Source organism: Phyllobates terribilis, unplaced genomic scaffold (genome assembly GCF_046119375.1).
Source record: "Phyllobates terribilis strain yellow unplaced genomic scaffold, ASM4611937v1 Scaffold_60__1_contigs__length_8166268, whole genome shotgun sequence".
NCBI classification, from domain to species: Eukaryota; Metazoa; Chordata; class Amphibia; order Anura; family Dendrobatidae; genus Phyllobates; species Phyllobates terribilis.
Genome location: NW_027362820.1, coordinates 7,370,001 through 7,383,337, shown reverse-complemented (window position 1 = coordinate 7,383,337; position 13,337 = coordinate 7,370,001). Strand labels below are relative to the sequence as shown.

At 42.7% G+C, this 13,337-nt stretch overlaps 1 protein-coding gene across 1 annotated transcript; it reads left to right on the top strand.

Moving 5' to 3' along the window:
• The first annotated feature begins 517 nt into the window (after positions 1-517).
• Positions 518-6,344, top strand: LOC141192396 (phosphatidylinositol-3-phosphate phosphatase MTMR7-like). The gene is made up of 5 exons (XM_073661916.1): positions 518-637; positions 796-921; positions 1,021-1,070; positions 4,453-4,587; positions 6,078-6,344. The coding sequence occupies exons 1-5, from the start codon at positions 518-520 to the stop codon at positions 6,211-6,213; spliced, it is 567 nt and encodes a 188-aa protein (XP_073518017.1). The 3' UTR covers positions 6,214-6,344.
• Positions 6,345-13,337: the final 6,993 nt, after the last annotated feature.

Here is a 13,337-nt window from a genome sequence, read left to right as displayed (position 1 = left end):
ACAGTATATTTTTAAAAAAATAAAAAACTCAAACTGCACTCAAAATGCATGTTCCAAATTATTATGCACAGCAGAGTTTTCAACCTTTTCATTTTAATAAAGAACAAAAAAATGGTCATTTTTGAAATTATAAGCATTAGCAGGTTATTACAAACTGAAATCAAACAGTTTTCAACTCAAAACTTTATTCTAGGTGATGTTACATTTGCACATAGGACCCCTTGTCCGAAAGGAGCTTCTGAACTCTCTCGTCCATTGAATTTGTCAGGTTTTGGATGGTTTCTGCTTCAATTGTTTTGCATGAGGACAGAATACCCTCCCAGAGCTGTTGCTTAGATGTGAACTGCCTCCCGCCACCATTGACACTCCTTTTGATGATGCTCCAGAGGTTCTCAATGGGGTTGAGGTCAGGGGAGCATGGGGGCCACACCATAAGTTTGTCCCCTTTTATGTCCATAGCAGCCAGAGATGCAGATGTGTTATGTGCAGCATGAGACGGGGCATTATTGTTCTGTTCATGATTGCAGTTTGTGAGCTCCGATCTCCTTCTATGGGTGAATTTCTTTGGGGTCTTGAATCCTCTGGCTGGTTAAAACACGTGAAAACAATCCTAGATGCTGGTATCTTCATTGCAAAGGTAAGATGTGTTGTATCTGGTCATATTCTACTGCTGCTTGTCTGATTTGTACTATTCTAGGCACGGACTGTACAAAAATGATACTTTTAGTGCTGAGAATAAACGAGATTTGTAATTATATAAATGTGTAATATTTTACATTTAATTTGCACATATAGGCCGTGTCAGAAGAGGGCGCCAGCGTGCTCGTTCATTGTTCTGATGGATGGGACCGCACCGCTCAGGTCTGCTCTGTATCCAGTCTGTTACTTGACCCCTATTACCGAACCATCAGAGGATTTATGGTAAGAGGTTTTATTTCATATACTCTATGTACAGGTGGAGATTTACGGAGTTGATATTTTTTGCATAGTGTAACTTTTATTTTTCCCAATTACTATTAGGTGTTAATTGAAAAAGACTGGATTTCATTTGGACACAAATTTAATCACAGGTAACCCTGGTCACTGCACATATTTTGGAAAAGTCAAGCAGAGTCACTTATTTACAGAGGGCCTTTCACCAAATTTTTCATGTTGAACTGAAAACACGTTGTAGCTTCAGAGCAGAAAAAAAAAAAATTGTTAGTTCTTTTTTTATTTTGCATCTCTGTTGCAGGGATATTAACAATCAAAGTATTTGTCACCTAATGAGTTAATTTTCGTTACATCCAAGTGGGTGTTATCAGAGAGCTTTCACTGTGGGGCATGTACTTCTCCTTGTACGATGCTGTCCAATTATAAACAGGCAGCAAGATGCTAGAAAAAGAACATGTCCACACCATATCGTACAGCAGGTTTCTCAGTGTGTGGGTTATAATGAAAGCCCGGATCTCCTGGTCTAACCTCCTGCATGATTAGAATATCAACTGTATTCAAATCCCATCAATTAACACATTTCAGATATGGGCCCAGCAGTCAGTGTGGGGCTAGGGTCAGCACAGCTGAGTTTAGCTGTGTCACTTTCCAAATCTTCCATCAGCTCTCCTCCTCTCAGCAAAAGAGACAAAAAAAAACACCATGCATTCTAATATAATATACTTACTGTAGTTTTTCTGTGCCATTCCCAGTCTCAGGCGGTTTTGGGAGCGCAGTCCACCTGAAAAAGATGTTGCATGCATATACCCCAATTGCATTGCTTCAGCATATTTTTTTTTTTTTTTAAGGTATGGAAATTTAGATGGGGATCCCAAGGAGGTGTCCCCAGTGATAGACCAGTTCCTGGAATGTGTCTGGCAGCTCATGGAGCAGTTTCCCTGTGCGTTTGAATTTAATGAGAGATTCTTGGTCCACATACAACACCATATATACTCCTGTCAGTATGGAAACTTTCTGTGCAACTGCGAGAAGGAGAGGAAGGAACTGATGTGAGAGAATATGTGCTCTGTGTATGGTCCCTATAGGCTTGTAACAGAAATAGAATATGGATGGTTGACGTGTCCCTGATGCTGATCTGATCACACGGTGCCCCACAGTCTGGATAACAGCAATCACTTATAAACTGTGAAGGTTGAACCTTGGCAAAAAATTTTCAATAACTGTGCAGGAGAAAAATGTATAAAGTGATGGCATATTGGTAAGATATGCCATCACTTCAGGATTGGTGGGGGTGTCAGACCTTAGGGACTCCCACATATCCGGAGACTGAATGGGTATGTGAACCTAAACCATTTCAGTTTTTTCCTGCCCATCTGGGTCGCTGGCATCGCTGGCAGTGCCACTGTACAGAGAAACATAAGAATGGTGAAATCAAAATGGCAATAATAAAATAAGATGGGTACATGGATTTAAGAATTGCACAGTTCCTGATGTAACCAATGGTCCACTAGAAGATACTTCTTGAAGATATTCTCTGTCCTGAGTAATGTTGAAATCTTGGAGATCTTCTTTCCCAGTCACAAAATTTCCTAACCTGCAGGTCAGTAGCCAAGGACATGAGATACATCCTTGTAACTAGAGGATCATGGCTTTAAAGAGATATTCTTAAAATATCAAGCTCTCATTGAGGCCTCATTCAGACATCCGTATCCACATGTACGTGTTAATGCTAATGCTATTCACATGCCTGTGTATTTTCATGGACTATGTGTCTGTGCAAAACTCACGGAGACATGTCTGTTTTTTCTTCCAATATCACAGATGAAAAAGACCTATACAAGTCTATGGGTCCATGAAAAACATAGACAGCCCACGGATGGCATCATGGTGCTGTCCGAGATTAAAGGGGTTGTCCAGTACTTTATATTACCCCACCCCCCAATGTGTCTCCCCGGGGCCCCTAAGGATTTTTGTAATTACCTTCCATTGCAGATAATGCCTGTGAGTGGCGCTATCACTGGCCGCTCACAGGCATCACGTGACCCCCGGCTGCAGCCGGCTTTGACATCCGCCGATGTCGCTGGCAGCAGCCGGGGGTCTCTGTCTTCCGCGTTCCAGGTGGATGCCAGACTGTGGCCGGGGTTACCCCCCCCCACATCACACCCGGCATCCACCGCACGCTCTGCCTCTCCCCATTCATTGGGAAAGCGCGGTGGTTGCTGGGTGTGACGCGTGGGGAGGAGGTGTAACCCTGCCCACAACCCAGCAGCCACCGTAGGGACCCCAGCGCTGAGTCACGCCTCACTTGTCGTGACATCAGCGTGGGGTCACGTGATGCCTGTGAGCGGCCACCGATAGCGAAGCTCACAGGCATTATCAGCAACGCAAGCTAATTACAAAAAGTCTTAGGGGCCCCGGGGGGATACATTGGGGGAGTAATATAAAGTACTGGACAACTTCTTTAACATTACAAAGCATAGGAGAAACTTTATAACATATTTATCCATACGAGAAGAACACTGATAACACAATGATGGTAAAAATGGACACACTGATACCATTTTTTCACATACCTGTTTAAACCTGTACATGTGAATGAGGCCTTCTGCTGATCACTGAAGAGCCCCATTCTCAGCATCGCTAAAAGTCCCATCGGTCGGACCTCCAGCATTCAGAAAGTTATCTCCTAACCCTTTACAGCAGTGGTTCTCAACTCCAGTCCTCAGGACCCACCAACAGGCCATGTTTTCAGGATTTCCTTAGTATTGCACAGCTGATAATTGCATCATCTGCACAGGCAATAATTCCATCACCTGTGCAATACTAAGGAAATCCTGAAAACATGACCTGTTGGTGGGTCCTGAGGACTGGAGTTGGGGAACACTGCTGTAAAGGGACTGTCAGTACAGAAGGACTGTTCAAATCAAGTACAGGCGCTCGGTGCACCGTGGTGGGGCCAAGCAGTTCAGTGCATTTTTCCATCTACTTTTTGGAACCGGATTTTCCAATTTTGACTATGAAGCTACACAGCTACTATGCAAAGAAACACTGAAAGCTATAGAACTTGTGGCTCATTCATATAAGAGAATCAGGCACAGTTTCACCAGTTTGGTCAGTGTCAGTTTTTATCATTAGAGTTTGGCCTGAGCTTTAGTTTCTTCATCTTTTTCCATCAAACAGACCTGGAAAACTGGACAGCTCTCAGATGGCAATTAATTGTTGGCCGATTTTTTTTTTTCAATGACCCATGGATGTGCATTGTTAATTTTGACCTGACACTCAGATAACTATCGTACATTTTGCCACGATTTTCCGTCTCTCAAACAATCACAGATATGTGAATGGCCCCATTCACTCTTCTAGGTACAAGTGCTATCTGGAAATAACACAAATAGGACTCGTACACAAAAAATGTACGTCTGAATGAGCCCTTAGTGTTAGTGCAGGTTGCAGTGGTGACGGGTATACTTGCAGCTCTCATAATCTCAATATATCAGTGATGCAATCATCATCTTCCAGAATTCAGGAGAGGACCTACTCCCTCTGGTCTTACCTGTGGAAGCAGCGGTTGGATTACATGAACCCTCTGTACAGAGCAGATCACAGTCAGACCCAAGGAACTCTGAGACCACACACCACTCCATGCCACTTCAGGTAAGAGGTTATTCTGATTCCTCCTCTGCACTGAATAAAGCAGCAGAACTCTAACACACCATATACTTATCATTCATATATAGAAACATCAACCCTAACTTTACAGGTGAAAGAAGCGGGGTGACGTATCATGAGCCCAATGTGTCCTTCAGTGGTGAAATCCAAGGCCCAACACTCTTCCCACTTGTAACCATGGTCTACATTTAGGGGTTGTGTCAGAGCTCACTCGTCAGTTCTATCTTCTGCCTGCCACAAATCAATTCACTTTAGACAGATTTACTGACATCTATGACAGCTTGTGACACGGTGATTCATTTTGCACATATTTAGACTGCGATAAAGTATTGATCTTTGGGGGTCAGACCGCTGGGACCCCCAACAATCCCCAGGAGGTTCTGTAGAGCAAGCTTTGAACAGAGGAGAGGTGGAGCATGTACATCTCTACTCCATTCATTCTCTGTGGAACTGACCCCTAGCGATCAATTCCTAAATCCTGTTGATAGGGGATTACTTATATACTTGGTACAACCCCTTTAATAGGGCATGCGGATGTCCCTGATCGGGAACTTTCTATATAAAAGCATAATATAAAGTCGAGTTTGGGTCAGGAGACCTGAAGCCAGTCTTTGCATTGAAGCATACTCAGACCGCAAAACACACGTGTGAATCCAGGCAAAAGCGGTTTTTTTTTTGTTTGCCTGTACAAAACAGACCAATTTTGCAAGTGTGTTAGATCCAATTTTCGGGCATATTTAGTCCACATGTCCGTTTTTATCAATGGTTTTGCCATATGCAAAAACAACGTGACAGAGGTTTCCCAAGCTTCTTCAAGTACCCAGTCAGTGAAAATGAAGAATAGCAGTAGGATGCAACTTGGATGTCCGCAAATAAGGTCAATGTAGGGGATGTCTCTGTTTATATACAGACCATCAGTCAGCAAAATAACAGAACGGACATGTGAATAGTGTAAGGATAGGATGTGTCAGTGTGCTAGTGTCCGAGTAATGAGGCCCAACTTGCCACCACATATTTTCACTGATCTGAAGTCACCAGCCAAAGATCAGCCACTGAGGGACTCATTAGGACTCGCTCACATTGCCACGTAACACGGCCGAGTGCTAGTGCTATGTGATGTTTTATCGGATAGCACTCGGACCAATAATATACTATGTTATCCGAGTGCAGTCTGATGTACGTGCACAGAGACAATGGAGAAGATGGAAAAATTAAGTCCTCCATCTTCTCCACACCTGTGCTGCAATTCTTCCATGCGAGAAAATTGGATCACACTCAGAGTTAAAGCAGAGTGTCATTAGCATAATCGGCCCAATTCTCTGGCATGGGAGAATATACAGCATTGTGAGCTAGCCCTTCATGTGTGTACCATGAGCTAGCACGTCTTAAGAACATATATCATGAGAATTGCTCGATGATAATCTTCTGTACTTGTGCATATACTAACTCTTCAAACTTATTTTTCACCATGGAAGGTTTTGGAGGGGCCTCTATAACCGATTTGAGAAAGGAATGCACCCTCGCCAGTCAGTCACTGATTTTCTACAGGCAGTAAAAGAAGAGACGCAGCAGCTGGAGGAGGAAATGGAGTTCATGGAGAAGGTGTGGTAGAAATACTGAAAATCCAGCTTCCTGGCCTATATGTTTTTGATGTTTATACCTCCGCTTAGGTTTCAGTGTAAACCAATTCAGCTTTTAATGGTGACTGAGAAACAATTTTAAATGATTATATATAGAAACCCTGCACAAGATAAAAAAGAGGCAATCATTTTTATCCGATGCCCCACGTCTTTGGTGTTCTCCAACACAATAACTGGAAGAGAGCACCATTAAAGGGAATCTGTTATCAGGTTTTTGCTACCCATCTGAGTGCAGCACAATATAGGGGCAGAGGCCCTGATTCCAACAATCTGTCACTTACTGGGCTACCTGCTGTCATTTTGATAAAATTACTGTGTTATCTGCAGCAGACCCCGCCCACATCACTGATTGGCAGTTCTCTGACTGCTGAGCTCTGTATAACCCCGCCCACACCACTGATTGGCCACTTTGTGTATACTACATTTGCAGAAAGCTGCCAATCAGTGATGGGGGCGGGGTTGTACAGAGCTTATGAATATGTAGGACTACCTGGCAGCAGGTTTACTAGTCCCCAATGATAATCTGCTTGCTGATAAAATAGTGATTTTATAAAAACTACAGCAATCAGACCATTAAGTGACACATCACTGTAACCAGGGTCTCTACCTTGTGTCTTTTCAATGTCAGTAATGCCTGAGCACTGTGGCGTTATGGCTTTCTTATGGCACCAGAGAAGTTTGTTCATTGGTATAAAGTTTTCAAGTAAAGGTTCATTTAGGCAGGCCAATAATTGGGTTAGGGAGCGTTCCCTCATTCCCAACTGTTGGCTGCCTAAACAGGCCATCAAACATCCAATGGAGGGGCAAAACATTCATTGGTGTGATAATTTTTGAGCAAGTTTAAAAATTATCATTAGCAGCACATTGTCCTGTGTAAACGAGAAATGTGCTGACGATAACATAAGTGCGGCCGGCCTTACTAAACAGACCATTAAACCACTGCTGATCGACTTGCATGTAGAGGTTACATTAACATGCCCTAACCCAATGTAACTTTTGCTCTTCTCTAACAATTTTTCCTTTAGAGATTAACAAAACTGGAAACTCGAGAGTCAAATGAAACCTACAAGAATCTCAATGACCAGCCAAAAATCCACAACTTCCAGATATGCATCACCAAACACTCTCCGGCTAATACGCCCCAAGATTACAGCACCAACCTGAAGCTGTTTCCCTCTCGTAGTCCATCCCAAGGTGAGGAGGACTCGGCCCTGATCCTAACCCAGGACCATTTGAAGAGCTCGGACCCTGACCTGTCGGCTAACAGTGACCAGGAATCTGGGGTGGAGGACTTGAGCTGCCGGTCTCCGAGTGGTGGAGACTCGTTACCCAGCGAGGACAGTGGGAAGGATCCCGATTCAGATGAAGCAGTGTTCCTGACTGCTTAGAGGTCTTATTAACCACTTGCTATTATATTAGTGCTTCTATTTATTTATAGGGAGTGATGTAAGCTGGGAGGGATATACTGGGGGAAAAAAAAACATATCGACTTTGTTCACATGTATCAGTGGTAGTTTGTGCAGCGGAGACCAGATACTAATGTCCTATATAGTCGGTCTGATCCAGGCAATTGAACGACTGACAATTGGAAAAGTGCATACACAGGTTGACGAAACAATGACGGGGACACAATGATGGCTAATAATCTGGTATCATGTTATCAGCAGCACGTCTCCTGTTTACACTGAGTAATGTGCTGCCGTTAAGAATTTTAATGAATGCATAAAATGTATCGCACCCAATGAAACGGTGCTTTCCTAGTTTGTCTGCTGATTGTGGTCCTGGTTAGATGGGCCAATAATGGTATGTTGAAATGATTCCTATGAGCGCTCGTTCATCATTTATTGGCTCTACGCCTTAAGTGCGTGTCTGCAGCCTCCGGGAATATTCATAAACAGTTATCTTTTTTAAGAGCCAACCTTATAATGTATTTTGTTTCCTTTCATGATTTCAAACCACATGTCCGTGGAGCATGAATCCTGTCCCAATATATTTGTATATTTAAGGTTTGTCATTGACAAAGGTGCCCTGTACTGGAAATATGGACACTTACATGGTTTTCGGGTTTAGGTCCACTGTGTGAAAGATCTGAATGTGCTTTGCTTCTGTGTACGTTGCTGGTAGACTAATGGTGGTCATCCAGGATCTGACATTGGGTATTAATTCCCTACCTCCTAGTTATGTTAGGCATGACTATCACATGTAAGGTTCTTGCCACCTGGCCGAGAAAAGTTCGAAAAAAAGGACGCAAGCATAAACTGTTTGGCCTGTGACCACAGCAATTTACAGTAAAACAATGTGATTTTCGTCACATGATTAAAACCATGACCCAATGTCTATGGCTGAATAATCCCTTAAAGACTAATGTTTTGTGCTATGGTATACCATCGGTCCGATCTTCTGTAACTTTATACTGTTTCCACATAGACTGCCAATGAAACAAAACTTCAGAATCTCATTTGGAGACTTTAAAGGGGCTGTCCAAGACTTTATTGAAGGCCTATACTTGATCATCAATGTCTGATTGATAGTGCGTGCTGTAGCTGTTCCTGTGTCAACGGTGGCCAGAAATGCTCAGGTGCCGAGCTCTGTTGACGGAGTACTACATATCGGCCACCCATTCAAATCATTAGGGGGCAGATGTGTAGTACGCAGCCGCAGCCACTATTCCCTCCACAGAGCTCTGCAGTGCAGCTCCGCTAATGAGCACCCCAATTGATCAAACATTGATGCCTTATCTTAAAGAGGTGGTCACTACATTGTATAATGCCCCCATCAAATCACACCTTTTAAATACCTGCAGCCGGGGTCACGTGATGCAGTCTGAGCAGTCAGCAATAGCGCCACCCACAGGTACATATGGAAGCAGGAGGTATTTACAAAAACATTTATTTAGTTAACATGTGTAAATTGATGGGGTCATTATACAATGTAGTGGACCACCTCTTTAAAGAAAGGCCATCAATGTTAAAGCCCGGGACAACCCCTTTAATTATTAATCGGTATCGGTACAGATCTATTAGACTTTTCAGAACTTCAAAATAGGTCCATCCTTCAAACAGATGCCAAAAAGTACAGTATGTTGCAAACTTTAATGGAAGCATTCCTGTATGAATACAATATTGGAGGAAATAAAGAAAAAAAAACAAAAAGCTTTGGCACTTTTATGTAGGTCTCCATAATATAGTGGGGAGAGACTTTCTTATTGACTTATATAAGTGAGGTAGAGCAGTAACCCCAAAGAAATTGAAAAATCAGCTGTGGTCCCTATAGGATGGCCCTACACATTGCATTTCCCATCACTTTTTTGACAATACATTGGGGTGGAAAAATAAGATACCACTTTTGAAAAGCGAAAATAAAAGCAGATAATAAGAATTTATAGTCCAGAATTTACTGGTCCCTTTTGTATTTCTGTAGGAATTCCAGCTCTGTACGTTGCAGATATCCGGCCCATCAGCGGATTAGCGGGGTCCCGCGTACTTGAATCCTTGCATGTTATCTGGGGGCTAAGAGCCATAGGGGTCTCTCTAAGTGCTTCCGACACTGGTTTTCAGAAAACGTACTGATCCTTTTATATTCGTGCTGCAAGGTAGTTACATGTGGGGTCTCAGCGTCACATTACTGGGCTAGTACTAATATGGTAAGAGTCAATGTTGTGTAGTATCCCCGCGCCATCCTTTACGTGTCTGCCTGCGGCATAGTGAACGGCTGCCATCTTGAATGCTCATTGAAGCTGCTATTAGTTTTTTTTTGTAAATTGCATGGATAATCTTACCACAATAATCGTTCTCACTTCTTGACTTGTCTGCTCATTGTGACCAATATCATATTGGTTTTATAGACGAGTTTACAAGCGCTTGTAGTGCTACAATACAAGAACAAAGCTACTAGATGTAATAGGAAGATCATCATAAAATGACCGTCCCTCCCAACTGCAGATTCCAAAATCTTCTGAAGATGCAGCTTATAAGTGAGGTCCGTGATAGTCAGAAGCAGCGTCTTCTTCCCATGATCTGTGCCTGGGGTGGGAGCCCAGCGATGTAGGGGCTGAGCCGCAGTAACAGACATGGGGCCGTGTCTGCGGGGGAAGGTGGGGAATAGAGTTTTCATTTTCTAATCCAGGACAACCCTTTTAAAAGTAGAACTCCCAAAAACAATGAAAGGGAAAGCCTCTTAAAGGGACACTATTCCTCCAAATGAATGAGGGCAAAAAATAGAGCAGCTCTTACTTGTGTCCAGTCTGAACATGATCCTAAAAGAGATGGGGCCAGAGTCATCAAGAGCGGCGCTGTTCACATTGGTCTTGATGAGGAGGTGTGCTGGAGTCAGACAGACGCTCACGGTTCATGAAAAGGTGCATGCTTCTTCCTGAATTGAGAACGCACCGTGGGGCAATAAACAAATATGCAACATGTGAATGAGATTTTGTGGCTATTTATGGTACAAAGATTTAACAAAAAAAATTCTGCACAAGCGCTGTGTGTGAACAAACCCCAACGGTGGTGCCGCAGGTCTTTTGGGAGTTCTCCTTGATTGCAAAGGGTTTTGTGTGTTTTTTTTATATATATTATTTATGGTTTATTTATTGATGCCATCATCGCTTATTTTTGTGACGAGTATAATAAAATCATGATCTATTTTTTTATTTTGTGTTGCATATTTTGGCTGTAATTTATATGCAGAAATTGATTTTTGTTTTAAGATATTTTAAAATATGTTGTCAAGCAATATTACCCTAATTGTGACTATATCAGTACAAAGTACGTATGTAAAGTAGTTTATTCCGTAATGTGCAATTAGAATATTTTTGTAAACTCCCTTGTGTTGTGTGTGTGCTGGTGTGTATAGATTAGATTGGGCCTCTGTCCTTTACGGACATAGCATTAGAGTCATTTATGCTGCTCTTATAGAAGATGCTAAAGAATTACACTACAGTTTTTTAATACAATTTTCTTTTCTTTTTTAAAGCCATACTTTACTCACCCTCTCTGGGTCTAATGCAGAGTGTCAGCTATTTGTCACATTGACAGCGCTGCAGCCAGTCAGTGAGTTCAGTGACTCTGAGCAAGTAGTGCCGTTAACTCGGGCAAAGCTGCTGATCTCAGTTATTGGTTGCAGCGCTGTCGACGTGAGGCCAAAGGACAGTAACAGACACTGGGAGCAGTGGCAGAGACCCTGTGCTGGACCCAAGGAAGGTGACTAGTGCACAGTTAAAAAAATAAAAAATAGCTGCACCAACAGGTTAAAGGAAAATCCCTTTAACCCTCAACTGGTGAGGTGGGGGTTGCCACACCCCAGGGAATTTTTGTTCGGCTGCCATTCATTGAAAAATGCTGGTATGAGGATACGTGTCTCACTAGCTTCCATCCATTTGTGGGAGTCAAAAATTTGTTACACTCATATGCAATCAATCGCCAATAAGAAAACGAGTAAAACAAACGTGACCTTCGCATTTTCTGTAAAAATAAGAGATTTCTAAACACTGGGGTATAGGAAACCCCACCTCACCAGATGAGGGTTAATGAACCATATAATCTGGCACAGATCAGCAATGGAATGGGGAATTTTACAAGATCAGAAGCAAGAAACTGAGCAGAAAATTAGGAAATTACCCTGATAACATTTTGAATTAGCAGCTTGTTTTTGGACTCTCTATACCAATCCAAGGGAGGTTTGTATACTTTATGACGGACATGTAATAATTCAGAATATTTGATGATTTGGAATTTATTAGATCCCCCAGGTGAATTACCCTAATACTATAAAATGGACATAAATGACACATAAATCTGTGCGGTTACAAAGTAACATTGACGCTCCTCCCCAACTCCCCGTACAGAATGACATGCCCTCGGGTCAGGAGTGTCTACAGCTTCATAGAAATATATAAAGCAGTCACGTTAGGGTCGGGAAAGTCCGTGCATGGACTGATTACCACGGACTTCTGAATGAGTCTTTATTGACTAATAAGTCACTATTGATCACAGGGGTTAAAACGGTCAGGATTGGAGTTCATCTCCAATGTTGGCCTTTGTGTAATATATACAACTCACACCTCCTGCACATGGAACAGGCATAGATTCTGGGTATGAACAATGGGCGCCCTACGCTATCCACCCTAAACATGGGGAAGATGGCAGTAAAGAGTAAAAGACGGTTGTCTGGGACTTGACTCTTTTCATAAGATAGGCCATCAGCGTGTGATTAAAACAGAAATGTAGAAATTTTTTGCAAATTTCTTAAAAAAACAAAAACTGAAATATCACATGGTCATAAGTATTCAGACCCTTTGCTCAGACACTCATATTTAAGTCACATGCTGTCCATTTCCTTGTGATCCTCCCTGAGATGGTTCTACTCCTTCATTGGAGTCCAGCTGTGTTTAATTAACTGATAAGACTTGATTTGTAAAGGCACACCCCTGTCTACATAAGACCTAACAGCTCACAGTGCTTGTCAGACCAAATGAGAATCAAAGGAACTGCCCAAGGAGCTCAGAGACAGAATTGTGGCAAGGCACAGATCTGGCCAAGGTTACCAAAGAATTTATGCATTACTCAATGTTCCTAAGAGCACAGTGGCCTCCATAATCCTTAAATGGAAGAAGTTTGGGACCACCACCAGAAGTCTTCCTAGACCTGGCCGTCCAGCCAAACTGAGCAATTGTGGGAGAATAGCCTTGGTGAGAGAGGTAAAGAAGAACCCCAAGATCACTGTGGCTGAGCTCCAGAGATGTAGTAGGGAGATAGGAGAAAGTTCCACAAAGTCAACTATCACTGCAGCCCTCCACCAGTCGGGCCTTTATGGCAGAGTGGCCCAACGGAAGCCTCTCCTCAGTGTAAGACATATGAAAGCCCACATAGAGTTTGCTCAAAAACACAAGAAGGACTCCCAGACTATGAGAAATAAGATTCTCTGGTCTGATGAGACGAAGATAGAACTTTTTGGTGATAATTCTAAGTGGTATGTGTGGAGAAAACCAGGCACTGCTCATCACCTGCCTAATACAATCCCAACAGTGAAACATGATGGAGGCAGCATCATGCTATGGGGGTGTTTTTCAGCTGCAGGGACAGGACAACTGGTTGCAAT